General features: G+C 45.5%; 1 protein-coding gene across 1 annotated transcript in view; it reads left to right on the top strand.

Moving 5' to 3' along the window:
* The window catches only part of LOC119975950 (class I histocompatibility antigen, F10 alpha chain-like), a 64,946-nt gene extending 58,021 nt beyond the window's left edge, over positions 1 to 6,925 (top strand). The window contains exon 6 of the mRNA XM_038815928.1: positions 4,981 to 6,925. Coding sequence (XP_038671856.1) covers positions 4,981 to 4,997 — 17 coding nt within the window. The 3' untranslated portion in view covers positions 4,998 to 6,925. The remainder of the gene's footprint in view (positions 1 to 4,980) is intronic.
* The last annotated feature ends 11,281 nt before the right edge of the window (positions 6,926 to 18,206 follow it).

The following is an 18,206-nucleotide window of genomic DNA, read 5'->3' as shown; positions in this document are numbered from 1 at the left end:
GTTGGCCCCGGGCATCCGTCGCCCCCCCTCTCTGCACGCCGCTGCCCCCAAACCCCCCCCGATGCCGCAACCCACCCCCCCATGCCGCAACCCACCCCCCCGAAGCCGCAACCCACCCCCCCGATGCCGCAACCCACCCCCCCATGCCGCAACCCACCCCCCCGATGTCGCAACCCACCCCCCCATGCCGCAACCCACCCCCCCGATGCCGCAACACCCCCCCCATGCCGCAACCCACCCCCCCATGCCGCAACCCCCCCCGATGCCGCAACCCACCCCCCCCGATGCCGCAACCCAGCCCCCCCCAATGCCGCAACCCCCCCCGATGCCGCAACCCACCCCCCCGATGCCGCAACCCACCCCCCCCGATGCCGCAACCCACCCACCCCCGATGCCGCAACCCACCCCCCCCGATGCCGCAACCCACCCCCCCCGACACTGAACGGCATCAACCATCATTAATGGTTGACGACGTTTTAAAGCAACTGTGATTTTCGCCGACGTGACCCGTGGCTACGTCGGCGGGACTTCAGCCCATCCGGGCCGGAGATTTGTGGACACTAAAAAAAAAAAAATTAAATCCCGCCGGCGCCAACTGTTTTCAGAGGCTGCCGGCGGGATTTGCACAGCGCCGGTTTTTGGCCGGTGGGAGATTTAAAAACCCTGCGGGAGCGGAAATAACGCCGCTGCCCGCCGATTCTCCGACCCTGCGTGGGGTCGGAGAATCCCGCCCCTGATTTGGAGTTGGGGACCAAGGGCAATGTGTCCAAGTTTGCAGATGACACTAAGATGAGTGGTAAAGCAAAAAGTGCAGAGGATACCAGAAGTCTGCAGAGGGATTTGGATAGGTTAAATGAATGGGCTAGGGTCTGGCAGATAGAATACAATGTTGACAAATGTCAGGTTATCCATTTTGGTAGGAATAACAGCAAAAGGGATTATTATTTAAATGGCAAAATATTAAGACATGCTGCTGCGCAGAGAGACCTGGATGTGCTAGTGCACGAGTCGCAAAAAGTTGGTTTACAGGTGCAACAGGTGATTAAGAAGGCAAATAGAATTTTGTCCTTCATTGCCAGAGGGATGGAGTTTAAGACTAGTGAGGTTATGCTGCAATTGTATAAGGAGTTAGTGAGACCACATCTGGAGTATTGTGTTCAGTTTTGGTCTCCTTACCTGAGAAAGGACATACTGGCACTGGAGGGTGTGCAGAGGAGATTCACGAGGTTAATCCCAGAGCTGAAGGGGTTGGATTACGAGGAGAGGTTGAGTAGACTGGGACTGTACTCGTTGGAATTTAGGACGAGGAGGGATCTTACAGAAACATATAAAATTTTGAAGGGAATAGATAAGATAGATGCGGGCAGGTTGTTTCCACTGGTGGGTGAAAGCAGAACTAGGGGCATAGCCTCAAAATAAGGGGAAGTAGATTTAGGACTGAGTTTAAGAGGAACTTCTTCACCCAAAAGGTTGTGAATCTATGAAATTCTTTGCCCAGTGAAGCAGTTGAGGCTCCTTCATTAAATGTTTTTAAGGTAAAGATAGATAGTTTTTTGAAGAATAAAGGGATTAAGGGTTATGGTGTTCGGGCCGGAAAGTGGAACTGAGTCCACAAATGATCAGCCATGATCCCATTGAATGGCGGAGCAGTCTCGAGGGGCCAGATGGCCTACTCCTGCTCCTAGTTCTTATGTTCTTTTGAAAAATCTTTGGTGGGTACAATCAAGGAAAACTCCAAGGCCTTTTACACATACATGAGAAATATGAGAATGACTAGAGCGAGGGTAGGTCCGATCATGGACAGTAGCGGGAGATTGTGTATTGAGTCAGAATAGATAGGAGAGGTCTTGAACGAGTACTTTTCTGCAGTATTTATGAATGAGAGGGCCCATATTGTTGGAGAGGACAGTGTGAAACAGTCTGGTAAGCTCGAGGAGATGCTTGTTAGGAAGGAAGATGTGTTGGTCATTTTGAAAAATGAGGATAGACAAGGCCCCGTGGGCCTGATGGGATATATCCAAGGATTCTATGGGAAGCAAGAGATGAAATTGCTGAGCCGTTGGCAATGATCTTTTCGCCCTCACTGTCAACAAGGGTGGTACCAGGGGATTGGAGAGTGGCGAATGTCATGCCCCTGTTCAAAAAAGGGAATAGGGAGAACCCTGGGAATTACAGGCCAGTTAGTCTTACTTCGGTGGTCGGCAAAGTAATGGAAAGGGTTCTGAGGGATAGGATTTCTGAGCACCTGGAAAGACACTGCTTGATTAAGGATAGTCAGCATGGATTTGTGAAGGGTGGATCTTGCCTCACAAGTCTTATTGAATTCTTTGAGGAGGTGACCAAGCATGTGCTTGAAGGTAAAGCAGTGGATGTAGTGTACATGGATTTTAGTAAGGCATTTGATAAGGTTTGTCATGGTACATTATGCAGAAAGTAAGGAGGCATGAGATTGTGGGAAATTTGGCCAGTTGGATAACAAACTGGCTAACCGATAAAAGTCAGAGCGTGGTGGTGGATGGCAAATATTCAGCCTGGAGCCTAGTTACCAGTGGCGTACCGGAGGGATCAGTTCTGGGTCCTCTGCTGTTTGTGATTTTCATTAACGACTTGGATGAGGGAGTTGAAGGGTGGGTCAGTAAATTTGCAGATGATACGAAGATTAGTGGAGTTGTGGATAGTGAGGAGGGCTGTTGTCAGCTGGAAAGAGACATAGATAGGATGCAGAGCTGGGCTGAGAAGTGGCAGGTGGAGTTTAACCCTGAAAAGTGTGAGATTGTCCATTTTGGAAGGACAAATATGAATGCGTAATACAGGATTAATGGTAGGGTTCTTTGCAATATGGAGGAGCAGAGAGATCTTGGGGTCCATGTTCATAGATCTTTGAAAGTTGCCACTCAAGTGGATAGAGCTGTGAAGAAGGCCTATGGTATGCTAGCGTTCATTAGCAGAGGGATTGAATTTAAGAGCCGTGAGGTGATGATGCAGCTGTACAAAACCTTGGTAAGGCCACTTTTGGAGTACTCTGTGCAGTTCTGGTCACCTCATTTTAGGAAGGATGTGGAAGCTTTGGAAAAGGTGCAAAGGAAATTTACCAGGATGTTGCCTGGAATGGAGAGTAGGTCTTACAAGGAAAGGTTGAGGGTGCTAGGCCCTTTCTCTTTAGAACGGAGAAGGATGAGGGGCGACTTGATAGAGGTTTATAAGATGATTAGAGGAACAGATAGAGTAGACAGTCAGAGACTTTTTCACCGGGTGGAACAAACCATTACAAGGGGGCATAAATTTAAGGTGAATGGTGGAAGATATAGGGGGAATGTCAGAGGTAGGTTCTTTTCCCAGAGAGCATGGAATGCACTGCCTGTGGAAGTAGTTGAGTCGGAAACATTAGGGACCTTCAAGCAGCTATTGGATAGGTACAAGGATTATGGTAGAATGATAGAGTGTAGATTAATTTGTTCTTAATCTAGGATAAAATTTCGGCACAACATCATGTGCCGAAGGACCTGTTCTGTGCTGTATTTTTCTATCTTCTATATACAACATGGTTTCTTTCAGAATCGAGGCAATGTCGTCAACTTCCCTGTACCCATCATGAACGCATGCTATCCATGAGACACACATTTAGGTCTTTGACGAGGTTCCTCTCATTAAGTAGCGCATTAAATTCCTCTCATTAAATAACACATGAATGGTGAAGCCAGTGCAATATGAAGTATTTACAAGTGCATTTTAAATGTGCAGATCACCCGTGCTACCTTTAATAGGTTTTTTGTTAAATGACAATGTACTTGGAGAGTAAGATTTATTTTGGCTCTGATGCAGGACCTCCTCCACGGAGGCTCTTTTCTATCCCAGTTGAAGGGATAGTATTGTCAACTGATGACGGCTTTCAAAACTCCCTCTCTGCAGAATCATAGAATGTACAGTGCAGAAGGAGGCCAATCGGCCCACCGAATCTGCACGGCCCTTGGAAATAGCTCCTCACTTAAGCCCATAGCCGTAATCCAACCTAACCTCTTTTTTGGGACACTAAGGACAATTTAGCATGGCCAATTCATCTAATCTGCACATCTTTGGACTGTGGGAGGAAACCGGAGCACCCTGGGGAAACCCACACAGGCACGAGAAGAATGTGCAGACAGTGACCCAAGCCGGGAATCGAACGTGGGACCCTGGAGCTGTGGAGCAACTGTGCTAACCACTGTGCTACTGTGTCTCCCGCTCACGCCCCTTGCACTTTACATTTCAAATGTAATCAGATTGGGAAGGCGAAAAAAGCAAGGGGTGTGGATGTGGTGCACTTCTGGTTCTATCAATGGTGCATCACCGATTGAATTCCTCAGACACTTGGAGATATGACTTTCCACATGTCTCATCAGGCCACAGTAATCACTGACTGGTTATCAGGAACTGCATCTCAGTCAGTTGTTCCCCTCAAGCCCCAAGCTCCACATCAAATATCAGCTCCCTGCCAACCAATCTAGCAGTCAACCACCGCACCCAGACATTCCCTCTATGTCATGGCTCAGTAGGAGTAAGGCTGGATCCTCTTCTCGCTCATATTTAAAAAAAAAATCAATGCCACTGCAATGTTTGCAATGACTAGAAGCCCTTGTTAGAATGCGGGCGCGAACTGGCAGAAGGTGACAGGTTGTAGGGAAGTATTCGTGAAGGTCAGGACAGGCTAATTCATCACGTTTCAGCAGAAGCTGTGAGTTAAAGATTGCCAGTCATTCCATCAGAGATGGCGATCGGCACATGGTCACTGAATGCAAATTAGAAATTAAATTATCCAATTTACTGCAGCCGAATTGACAGATAAAGTGGGAATCGGCTATTTGTAGTTGAACTGGTGCAGTTGACCAAGGAGCTACTTGTAGTGGAAAGATCAAGAAATGGAAATGACCAAGTGACTTCATTCACCACACTGCTCTGCGCTACTTCCACTGGGTTATCTAACACTTATTTTTCACCCCCTAGATTACAATATCGTTTAAGACATACCTGCAAGAGGGTTAAACGCCAGACTTGAACTGGAACCAAAGACGCATCGAAAATAGAAAATCAATCGTTTTTTGAGCAAATCGAATACATTACGCATGCTTTATGCTTCAATGGGTTTATTAACAGATTGTTCCATTGTTTAATTTCAAAGACACTTGCTAATTCTGATATACAGTTGCATAAATTGTATGTCAGATGACACAACATATTACATATTGTACAACGACATTGCGGAACCAATGCATTTCTGGCAATTAAGATATGAGTCGTGAATATTGATTTCCTAATTCGCAGAAGCTTGAACATGGGCCTGATGTGCACAGTCAGCTCTTGCGTGTTAAAACAGTGGATATCAAAATTCTCTTCAATCACTGAATTTACAATGGAGCATGATCCTTCCCACATCCTCAGAGTTCGTCAGCTTCATCCGCAATACCTGGAGACTAATTCACCCTGGTAACTGAGAGGGAAAGATGCTGCTAACCCTACGATCGCAGTCGTAATTTGTACAAAATGTGTAGCATAACTTCTGGCAACTCCAAGAAGCCAAGTGTAAAAGTTAAAATGCCGGAAGCTGCAAAGGTTTGAAGGGAACATCTTAGTGAGAAGGTGAAACATCGAAGTGGGGCATAGTTGTAAACTTCAGCTTGCATTGACTTTGCCTGTTCCAGACACGGATGTTCTACTCGACCAGGGCTGGCAGATCAGTCGCTAATGACACACCCCACCCCACCTTCCACTTCATGTTTTTATCTATTTTTCAAAATTACAATGGAAGTGAGTCTCTCTTTAATTGAGCAATTATTGTTATACTCACCGCTTAACATAATTTCCCTAACTTAATAATTAGAGTCACTGGATAATTAAACAGGTTCTTTAACTCCTCTCTGAATTTAGTCTGGGACACTGCGTAAATGATGGTGTTTGAACAGGAACTCAGATGCTGCAGCATATATCCTGTTTGCTCCATTATGGTGAAAGGATTGTTATAGTCTCCATGCAGGTATTGGATTTCCATAATCTGTACTAATATATAATGAATAAAAGTTACCAGCCATAACATTATAAAGCTGCCAGATATGGCCAACAGTAAAACGATGGACTTCCTTCGGTTTTCCATTTCTGGATCACTGTCACTGTTCCGGAGACCTTTCCTGATCCTGCTCGTCAGTACAATATGCCTGATGGTCAGGCCATTGAATATTAGAATCAAGACAAAGGGAATAAATGGCATTAAAGCTATGTCCACCCATAAGAATGTAACCCATATAGGTTCAGTATATAGGCTAAATTTTATATCGCAGAACCATAATATATTGTTGATTATTATGCGAGGTTTAAAGGTAAAGTAAATCGGGATGTTTTCCAGAATACTGAACCCCCATATTGTCGCTACAACGACTCCCGCAGTTTTGGCAGTGCAATATTGTGTCGATATTTTTTGGCAACATATGGCAACAAATCGATCAAACGTGAAAGCAACAGTTAACCAGACGGAACATTCAATGGAAGCAAAAACTAAGAAGAAATTCAAACTGCAGACAGGAGTGAAGTCCAGGAAGGAATCTGGAAAATAGATTTCATTCATCTCATACACGATCACGTCAAATATCAGGACCAGTAGATCTGCTGCTGCCATGGACACTAGGTAAATGGTAATGCATTTGGAGAGGCCACATTTTCCCCGGGAGAGGATCACAATGGTCAACAGGTTGGCTGAAAATGCAAAAGTAGTGAAATAAATCATGAATACAGGCTTGAAAAATCATTTGCTCTCGAAAACTGCCAAAATATTAATCGCTTACTCTCTGCCTATGTGAATATGTAAATTCTGAGGACATTTAACTATTTAGCCATTCATGAAACATTGTGTATCGCCTGAGTTGTCTTAAAAAAACTAATAAGATACGATGAAACTGAACTTTTGATCTCTCATTTACTATTGTTTTCTTCAGTTAACTTTAGACACAAATCAATGGACACATTTTATTGTAGCACCTTAATTTAATTAATATTTTGTTTACACTTTGTCACAATATACCCCCACAGAAATCTGTATTTATGAATATTTCAAAAATAACACTCGTAGAGCCTGGGAGCATTTATATACACGATCCCCATCAAGTCCATGTTGGCTCCCTGGATAGGAAACCAGTTAATCCCGTAGTATTTTAAGATTAGTTTTAACAGATAAAAGCCGAGCCTGTCCAACTTTCCTCAGAAGGCAAAATGACCGTTCCAGATATTTGTCCAGAAAGTCTTCCCTGAACTGCTTCCAATGCATTTACATCCTTCCTTAAACAAGGGGACCAATTCTGCACATAGTTCTCCAGATGCAGTCTCACAAATTTCCTGTATGACTGCTTTGGTTTATAATCAATTTCCCTTGCAATTTACCACTTCATTCTGTTAGCTTTCTGAATTATTTGCAATACTTGCATGCTAAGCGTTTGTGATTCATGGACCAAGTCATTCACATTCCTCTGCATCTCAAAGAATCGCCTAACATTTAAGTAATTTGCTTCTTTTTCATTCTTCCTGTCAAAATGGGCAGTTACATGTTTTCTCACATAGCACTCTAATTGCCTCGTCTTTGTTAACCTCCCTAAATGCCTTTGTGGTCTGCTATGTCCTCTTTAAAACTCACTCTCCTAACTATTTTTGTGTCATCAGCAGACTTAGCCACCATACCCTCGGCCCTTCATCCAAATAATTTATTCAAATTATGAAACGTTGAGGCCGAAGTACTGATTCCTGTGGCACGCCACACATTTTACCTTGTCAACCAGAAAATGATGCATTGATGCCAATCCTCTGATCCCCGTCTTTTGTTCATGCCAATATATTATACCTATTCAGGATCTTTTCTTTTCCTTTCTTCGGAAATGTTTTTACTGAAGTTTTTCATTTTATACATTACACAATAAATAAAGCTATGTGGATCGGTACAATTTATAACAGTACAACATTTGAACTAACACCCCATAACCCCAATTCCTTAGCCCCCATGCCCGCAATTTGTTAACTTCAGATATTTTATTTGAATACTTATTTTACAAAATGTGATTGTCATCTATTTAGATAGGAATAGTTCTTCTACCCTTCCTCTGTCCATTAGCCCCGCCCCTCTGTTTTAGATATTACTTTGGGGCCTTGTTCTATTTCATTTGATTTGCTTGTGCCCGCCTCAGCTGGGCGCTAGGTTTTTTTGGTCTGCCGGTTTCCGGTTGGGATGGACTTTTCTGCCTTGGGGGGGGGGGGGGGGGGGGGGGGGGGGGGGGGGAAGGGAGAGCAATGGGGAGATAGGATGTCTGGTGCATTGGGCAGGAGCTACTAGGTCAGCGAGGGAAGCTAACTCACGGAAGCTCAGTGGGGGGTAAACAGCTGATAAGTTTGATATGGGGGGTTGGGATTTTGGTGATGTTACAAGGGGGGAGGGAGGATGCTCTGCTGACAGTGGAGGAACTGTTACGAGGGGACAAGTGGGAGGTCAAGGACGGCGGATGTTCGAGGGCGGGCTCAAGGTGGCGGGGGATGCAAGCTAGAGTTTGGTCTAAGCAGGGTAATGGCTAGTTGGCAGGGAGGGGGCAGGTTACCACCCGACGAAGCTGATTACTTGGAATGTTAGAGGGATAAACAGGGCGGTTAAGAGGGCTCAAGTGTTCACGAATCTGAGGAGATTGAAGGCAGATGTAGCAATTTTACAAGAGACACACCTAAAGGTTACAGATCAGACCGGATTGAGGAAGGGGTGGGTTGGCCAAGTATTCCTCTCAGGGCTGGACTCTAAGACCAGGGGGTTGTGATCCTGAATAACAAACAGGTGGCATTTAGGGAGAATTGTGGTAGATATTGGGGGGGGGGGGGGGAGGTACATAATACTGAGTGGGACGCTTGAGGGGATGCGGGTGGTACTTGTGAACATATATGCTCCAAACTGGGATGATGTGAAATTTATGAGGTGGCTGTTAATTAAGATCCAGACCATAATTCGCATAATTAGATCCTCGGGGAAGATTTCAACACAGTCATTGTGAGTTATTGAACAAACGAATGTGATATGAAATAGGATTATTAGTTGGAATAATGTAGATGTGAGCCAGTCTGATAGTAGTGAGTTCACAAACAAAGGACAAAGGGATTCAGAAAGCATGGCCAGGAAGGGGGGGAGAGAGCCTCGTGGAGGATGGGGAAAAGGATGCTGGGTAATAAGAGGCACAGGGTTGAGGAATGTGAAGTGAGCCAATCAGGATATAAGGCCAGGTCAGGAGGTGTATAGGATGACCTATGGGAATCTTGTATGTGAAACCTGATGCCATTTCAATGATATTTGCAGAGATTTCTTTGTCTCCGATTTCACTCTGTTCTGTGGCTTCAGAAGACCGCCTGTGTGTTCTGAACCTCTGTGGGGCGAGTCAGCCTTGCAAGTTGGTTAAAAATAAATAATGCTATACCTACAAATCCATCTCGAGTTTTATTGAGGCCAGACTGACGGGTAAAGAACTCAATATTGTCATTTGGTGCCGAAATCCGGGATTTCTCCAGATGGTCACCGGCCAACTGCAAAATCAGAATTAGACTGATGTTGGACAAGGAAAGTGGAAATGGGCCCACAATGTGAGCAGCTGGAAAATGACCACATTGATTTTCTCCTTTTCTCATGGTCTGATTGGTCTGGTCACTCGCGGTTGGTACGGAAAGATCGCCTCGATTAAATCAAAGGTCAGTCTGGGGATTAGAAAATTTAAAAATTCAGTCGATGTAGGTGCGACTGAGGGTTGAAAAAGACTGATGTGATATCATAGTATTGATAGTTCAGTTAAGGGTTGATTGCGGAATTGATGAGATGTCGGAAGGATGGTTCAGTTCCACGTGTGTTTTGGAAACTATAATTGATTAAGCTAAAATTGTATCCTTGGACAGTAGTGGTGAACAACGCAGTCTTGAGGACTAGTTCGAGATTATGGGGAATTGCCTGGATAACACGAGTGATCTAAACAGCTCATTGCAAATATTATGTGATATTTATCCAGATAATGGGAGAGATTTGAGAAAAATATCAGCAACTTTAAGGAAGACGTTGGGTGATGAATGGCCACTAGGGGGCACTAAAGATCTGGAGATTATTAAACAAGTTCAGGGTGAAATCTGGAAAAAAAACAAAGTATGCGGGCCAAAGAGTTGATTGGATTATGGAGACAATATTATGAAGAGGAGAGGGATAAGATCATAGAACATAGAACAGTACAGCACAGAACAGACCCTTCGGCCCTCAATGTTGTGCCGAGCCATGATCACCCTACTCAAACCCACGTATCCACCCTATACCCGTAACCCAACAACCCCCCCCCTTTAACCTTACTTCTATTAGGACACTACGGGCAATTTAGCATGGCCAATCCACCTAACCCGCACATCTTTGGACTGTGGGAGGAAACCGGAGCACCCGGAGGAAACCCACAAAGACACCGGGAGAACATGCAAATTCCGCACAGACATTGACCCACGCCAGGAATCGAACTCGCACTCTGGAGCTGTGAAGCAACTGTGCCACCCACAGGGCAGCACGGTGACCTAGTGGTTAGCACAACCGCCTCACGGCGCTGAGGTCCCAGGTTCGATCCCGGCTCTGGGTCACTGTTCGTGTGGAGTTTGCACATTCTCCCCGTGTCTGCGTGGGTTTCGCCCCCACAACCCAAAAATGTGCAAAGTAGGTGGATTGGCCACGCTAAATTGCCCCTTAATTGGAAAAAATAATTGGGTAATCTAAATTTATAAACAAAAACTGTGCCACCCACTGTGCTACCGTGCTTCATGGACACTCTTAAGAATTGTGCCATATGTCTATATTGTCTCGTTGTATCGCCTTTGCCAAAATGCATTGCATTCGCACCAAAATGCATTCACACTTCTCGGTATTTAATTACATCTGGCACTCGCTGTCCATTCTGCAGTTCTATCAATGCAACATGTCAGGCGATGCGTATCTTTCTCATTGTTTGCACTTCCCATAAGTTTGGTATCAACCGTAAATTTTGAAATTTGTCTTCATCTTCCACGATCTAAGTCATGTATATGTATTATATATTTGGAAGGTGACACAATAGTTAACACTGCTGCCTCACAGCGCCAGGGACCTGGTTCCGATTCCGGCCTCGGGTGACTGTGTGGAGTTTGCACTTTGTCCCGTGTCAGCGTAGGTGTCCTCTGGAAGCTCCAGTTTCCTCCCACAATCCAAAGATGCGCAGGTTAGGTGGATTGGCCAGCTAAATTGCCCATTAATGTCATGAGATCTGCAGTTCAGGTTCCGCGGATATTAGGATAGGGCGGGAAAGTGGGCTTGGATGGAGTGCTCTTTCAGAGGGTCGGCGCAGACTCCAAGGGCCGAATGGCCTCCTTCTGCATTGCAAGGTGCAGGGATATGAAAAAATGTGAAAACCCACCCTCCTATTCCATAGGCCTCAATTTTGTAAATCAGCCTCTTATGTGTCAAACATTTCCTCATAATCCAAATAGGCAACATACTTTACAGTCCTTTCACCAACCTTCACTGCTAATTCATAGACAAAGGCTTATGTCTTTTCACTTTGACATATAATTGTGTAACAACAATAATGACAACTTCATATGTAATGCTGTCGTTTAAGCAAATACAGTTAAATAGCGAGTTGGTGGAAGGTTCTGGTGATTAACGCCAGTATATGTCCAACAAGAGCTAAATGTCTTGGCCTAACGACATGTTCAATGATTTCGAACTGGGTTGTAGGGTACCGCCATGCACCCGAGAGTTAAGACGCACCCCGGTCTCCCAACCCCCTTGGCCGCTTTATGTATCCGATTTGCGTTTCTTCAGAGCACATCGCAATTCCTGCAACAACAGTGTTCAGAGACAACCTGCCTAATCACTTTAATCCCTTTACGACACCTGTAATGTTGCAGCCAAATCTACTCAGGAAGGTGACGGGCTTGTCAAAATGTACGTCCGATTCGGCGTGGGTGCAGAGGGTGCACTGACATTGCACAGGTTTGGACCTTCCGAAATAAAAAAGAACAGAGAATTCTGGAAATAAGTAACATGACTGGCGAAACGGGTAGAGAGAGAAAGAGTGTTGCCGTTTCAGGTCGTAATTTTTCATCTGATGTTACCTCTGTTACCAATGCGAACCTGGTGTTCTTTTGTTATGAGATAATAAAATAGGAGTCAGTTTGGTGGGTCTGATTACAATTTTATGTCGACAATATATGAAACAGTAGGAAGAAAATTAGGCGAGTGTAATGGACCGCACCACTCAGTTTGTATTCTGGGCAAACGTCAAATAGGCTACAATCTCTTTTAGATCAAATGCAAATTAATAGGGGGAAAAATCAGTCCAGATGTGCCATGGGTGCTATCACTCATTTTGCATTAAATTGACTCGATAGTGAACTAACAACCCCCACACCACAAACACGCCCGTGAGAAGAGGAATTCCATTAAATCTCTTCTGACCCTAACTCCAACCAGCAACAGATCCACCTGAGTCGCGAAAGGCTGTTCGGCCGCTGAGCCACAGCCCTCCAAAACTGCCCCCCTTCAATGGGTTGCAACCTTTTAAACGGTGCATTGGCAATAAATACCGCTGCTTCTGAAGAACAGACATACAATTCGGATCTGCGTTATCTCTCCTCAACATTTTCTCGCAAATTAGATATCCAGGATTAAATGGCAGCAAATTAATTTTGAAGGTGCAGTGGGGGAACACTTCTCTCCCTCCCCTCCCCCCACCCCCCCCGCCTCCAACATGCAGAAATTTACAGCAGAATTAATTCGGCGAGGCAGAAAGTTTAGGAAGTTTACCGAAAACTACTTTGTTTAATGTAATGTAGTGATCAGCAGGAATTGATAGCACTTTTTGCACATATTCTGTTCCATTAAATTTAACACATACTTTGATGCCATATCATAATTACATAGGCAGAAAAAATAGTACAGTACAGCACTAGCAGATGTAATAATTACTGAGAATATAACTTACCAGGAACGCCAAGCAGTGCAAGGGCAGGATAGTAAATTTCTTGCACCTGTATAAGTATTGGACCTCCCATTTTTTGGGAGTAGTGAGGAAGGTGGTTGGACACACTGTCGTGGTGTTCCCAGATCAAACTCTCTTATATATCCAAGGAAAGTCTCGTGTGATAATTAAGTTTCATTGTAATTTACGTAGGGAATAATTTTCATCCCATGAGAGATGCAAACCTCACAATAAAAACAGCTGTAATGCCACATTGTCACTTTCAAAGCTTGTTAAAGCATACCTAAATTAACTGGAGCCAAAGAGAAAATACTGAAAAATCTCAGCAGGTCTGGCAGCATCTGTAGGGAGAGAAAATCCAGATAATCCTTTGTCAAAGCTCAAAGGGTCATCTGGACTCGAAACGCTAGCCCTTCCCCTCCCTACAGATGCTGCCAGACCTGCTGGGATTTTCCAGCATGTTCTCTTTTAGTTTTAGAATCCAGCATCCGCAGTAATTTGCTTTTTAATTAACTGAGAGTGAGACATCACATTTCCTGATTTCCTTCAACAAAACGGCCACATAACACACTCGTGAAGAGCATCATCCTGAACTGGGTTTCATAGAAGAATAAACGACGACTTGATTGGGACATCTCAGATCCTGACAGATCTTGACAGAGTGGATGGTGATGGGATGTTTCCTCTTGTGGGCGAATCCATAACTAGCGGTCAGCATTTAAAAACAATGGGTCGCCCATTTAAAATGGAGATGACGCAATTTTACCCCCTCTCTCATAGGGTCGTAAGTCTTTGGAATTCTCTTCCTGAAATGATGGTGGAAGCAGAGTCTTGGAATATTTTTAAGGCATAGTGGGATAGCTTCTTGGGAGCAAGGGGGGGGGGGGGGGGTGATAGGCGGAATGTAAACGAGGTTACCATCCGATCAGCTATGATCTTATTAAATGGCGAAGCAGGCGTGAGGGGTAGAGTAGCCTGCTCCTGTTCCTTGGTTGTGACGTCGCAGTTTTCTCCACAATAATGCACCTAATTGTACTTTCTGGAATACCTTGTCTGGTTTTTAATGACATTTCCATTCGTGATCATCCCTTGACCGCAAATATTGAACATGTTAACAGAGGCGCATGTTGCAGCTTTCATGCTGTCTTCTTCATCAACAACGCGATGAAGGCGACGCTGTCTATGAACGTCTCATTTCACGAACCCATCGTCAGCCCACAACACTGCTAGGTCACGGTGTTGTGCACAGACACACACAAACACAAATACATACATGTAAACGTACACACACAAATAAACACACAAACATAGATGTGCATACACACACTTAAACACAAATATACACATGTTCACTAACACGCCCACACACAAAGTTTCAAACAGGTATACCGATATGTTCATTTTTCTAAATCTAGTTATCATTGGAACAGTCGAAGAATTGGCATCAGGTTTGTGCTGTATTCCTTCCCGCATGAGGAGCTCAATTTACTAATTTCTTCCAGAATGCGTACATTTAACACACACGTTAGGACATTTTGACACAATTCGAATAAGTTGATTTAACTACGGGGTTCAGATGTAATGGACAAGGGACTAAACCAGTGAAGCAGTCCATGTTTTGCCATTGCATGCCTTTTTTTTAACCTTCAGCACCAATAGTGGCAATTACAAATGCAATAATAGCTTAAAGAACAGAGGATCCTGGCAAACCTCAGCAGGCCTGGCACCATCTGTAAGAAGAGAAACCAGAGTTAATGTTTTAATTCCTTTGGCTCTTCAACTGTAGAATTCATCACACCCCTATCCCTGTTCAGTTCTGCAGAGGGGTCAGTTGGACTTGAAACATTAACTGTGTTGCTCACTGTACAGATGCTGCCAGGCCTGCTGAATTTATCCAGATTTTTTGTTTTTGTGTTCGTGTTCCAGCATCCGCAGTATATTGCTTTTACTTGATGTCATTGCTTATCCCACTGAAAAACTTTAACCTTATCCATCAGATGTAAGTAGACGTTTAAGAGGGTGCCAAGTCATGACCAGCACTACACATGGTAGGAAACTATGATTCTGTCTGTGAAATAAAGTAACAAACTTGGCAAGGCCCTATTCAATCCATAGGCTGCCCCGCCCAAGTGAATGAAGAGCAGCAGGCTGTAATTACAGACCCTGGAGTGCAATCACAAAGAGATAGCCCTGCACTGTTGGTGGATGAAATGAAATGAAATGAAAATTGCTTATTGTCATGAGTAGGCTTCAATGAAGTTACTGTGAAAAGCCCCTCGTCGCCACATTCCGGCGCCTGTTCGGGGAGGCTGGTACGGGAATCAAACCGTGCTGCTGGCCTGCTTGAAAAGCCAGCGATTTAGCCGAGTGAGCTAAACCAACCCCAGCAACCAGGATGACGTTAAGCACTGAGAATAGTTGGCCCATGTTGAAATAACACAGCAATAAGAGGTGAATTGTACTTGAATGGATGTCAGAAGATCTGCCAAAAGTATCAACATGGTTGAGGGATGTTGCGGAATTCCTTAAACGAGAAAATTAAATTTACTCTTTGCGGTTCAGATGGGAGATTCTGAATGAGATGGAAGCTGATCTTGAGTCTGTTTACAGATCTGTTTGTTGCCAACTGGGAAGGGCTGGTGGGCCGGGGGTGGGAGGTGGGGGTGGGGTGGAGGTTGGGGTTGGGAAGGTTGGAAGAGGGGGAAGGGAAATGGGAAAAGGTTTCATGGAAATAAGAGTAACAATCTCAAATTTGGAGAATTATATTTTATTTATATTGTTATTGAATAATTGCTTGCATGTTGTTAATGTCCTGCTTGAGTAAAAATAATTTAAAAAAAAGAAATAACACCGCAATATCAATGGAATAGGATTTTGAGATGAAATTCATGAACTGTTTCCCAAGTACAACTTTGGCCTAGATCCTGCGGGATTAAGGTTAGGGTTCGGACCACTGAGAACCTAAACTGGAGGGCTGCGCTCCAGCAAGCTGATTTACCATCCAGTCTGGAGGCTGTGTGCGGAACAGGGTCCCAGAGAGTCCGAATGGGCGGCATGGTGGCACAGTCGTCAGTACTGCTGCATCGCAGTTCCAGGGAAACAGGTTCAATTCTGGCCTCGGGTGACTGTCTGTGTGGAGTTTGCACTTAGTTCCTGTTTCTGCGTGGTTCATCCCACAGTGCAAAGATGAGCATGTTAGGTGGATTGGCCATGCTAAATTGCCCCTTTGTGTCCAAAAGGACAGGTGGGGATATTGCGTTATGGGGATAGAGTGGAGGTATGGGCTTAAGTAGGGTGCTCTTTCCAAGGACTGGTGTGGACTCGATGGGCCGAATGACCTCCTTCTGCACCATAAATTCTATGATTCCACGATTCTAGGAAGCTGGTCATCTCCTCGAGGCCTGTAAGCTGGCAAGCCTGGGCAGAGAGCCCTGAGGATAGGCCGCAGTTAGAATACCTTTTTTATTGATATAAATGTTTTTTATTGGATTTTTGAACAGAGTATATTTGCCGTTAAGTACAAAGGACATAATATATAAATATATAAGTAGGCATCTGTTTGTGCTGGTGGACAATTCCGGAGGGCAATCCTTGAATGGGTCTGGTGCTGCTGTTGCCCCTCGCTTCTCCCGGACGGATTTCACAGCCGTTGTCTTCTCGTGCACACTGCCGCTTCAGCTGGCCCTCCAGTCTTTCGCCTGTATTCTCCTTTTTCTCTGTTCCTGTGGATGTCCAATTGGTTAACGTTTCCCTGACTCCAACCCCCCCCCGCCCCCCGCCACCCCCACCCCCCCCCCCCCCCCCCCACCTACCTCCCTGGTTTTCCTCTATTATTCCCTGTCCCTTCCCTCCTCCCCCCCTCCCTGCCCTCCTGTGGCTCGCCTTTCCTTCCTCTTAGATTACATTGTTCCTCCCCTCTCCCGTTCTATCTCACCCTCTCATGCTTTGGCTGCTTTCCCCTGGTTCCTGGCTACCTGGATATTCTTCTGCTTGTTTGTTGGCCACAAACAAGTGCCGGAACAATTGGGTGAATGGCTCCCACGTTCTGTGGAAGCCGTCGTCTAACCCTCGGATGGTGAATTTGATTTTCTCCGTTTGGAGGGATTCCGACAGGTCGGACAGCCAGTCTGCAGCTTTGGGTGGTGCTGCTGACTGCCAGCCGAACAGGATTTTACGGAGGGCAATCAGGGAGGCAAAGGCAAGGGTGTCTGCCCTCCTCCCCAGAAATAGATCTGGCTGGTCTGATACCCCGAAGACCGCCACTTTCAGGCATGGCTCCACTCTCACCCCCACCACTTTGAACATTGCCTCAAAGAAGGCTGTCCAGTACCCTGCAAGTCTGGGCAAGACCAAAACATGTGGATGTGGTTGGCCGGGCCTCCTTGGCACCGTTCACATCTATCTTCCACCTCCGGGAAGAACCTACTCATAAGAGTTCTTGTTAAGTGGGCTCTATGTACCACTTTTAGTTGAACCAGGCTGAGCCTTGCGCAGGTGGAGGTGACCCTATGCAGTGCTTCGCTCCAGAGTCCCCACCCTATCTCAATCCCCAGGTCCTCCCATTTCATTCTTGTTGCGTCCAGTACGGTGTTGGCCCCTTCTACCAGTCGGTCGTACATGTCGCTACAGTTTCCTCTCTATTATGCTTGCATCCAGTAACTCTGCCAGTAATGTCTGTCATGGCGGTTGTGTGTAAGTCCTTGTCTCCTTTCGTAGGAAGCTTTTGAGTTGCAGGTACCTTAGCTCGTTCCCCTGGCTATCTGGAATTTCTCCATCAGTTCATCCAATGTTGTGACCCTGCCGTCGGTGTATAGGTCCCTGACTGTCAGTGTCCCCTCGTACTGTCTCCACCTTTTGAAGGTGGCGTCACTCAGTGCTGGTGTGAACCTATGGTTGTTACAGATGGGAGCTTCGTCCGACATTTTGGTCAGGCCACATTGCTGCCGTAGTTGGTTCCAGGACTGGAGGGTGGCTATCACCACCGGGCTGCTGGAGTGCTTTCTGGGTGGGGATGGGAGTGCCGCTGTGGCGAAGGCCCGGAGGGAGGTCCCCTTATAGGAGGCCTCTTCCGCGCGCACCTACTCAGCTCCTGGCTCCTTGATCCATCCGCTTATTCGCTCGGCTGTCGCCGCCCAGTGGTAGAGTTGTAGGTTTGGGAGGGCTAGTCCTCTTCTTGATTTTGTTTTTTGT

This window comes from Scyliorhinus canicula, chromosome 13 (genome assembly GCF_902713615.1).
Source record: "Scyliorhinus canicula chromosome 13, sScyCan1.1, whole genome shotgun sequence".
Taxonomy (NCBI): domain Eukaryota; kingdom Metazoa; phylum Chordata; class Chondrichthyes; order Carcharhiniformes; family Scyliorhinidae; genus Scyliorhinus; species Scyliorhinus canicula.
Note: the sequence above shows the minus strand (reverse complement) of the source record. Positions and strands in the feature narration are given on the sequence as shown.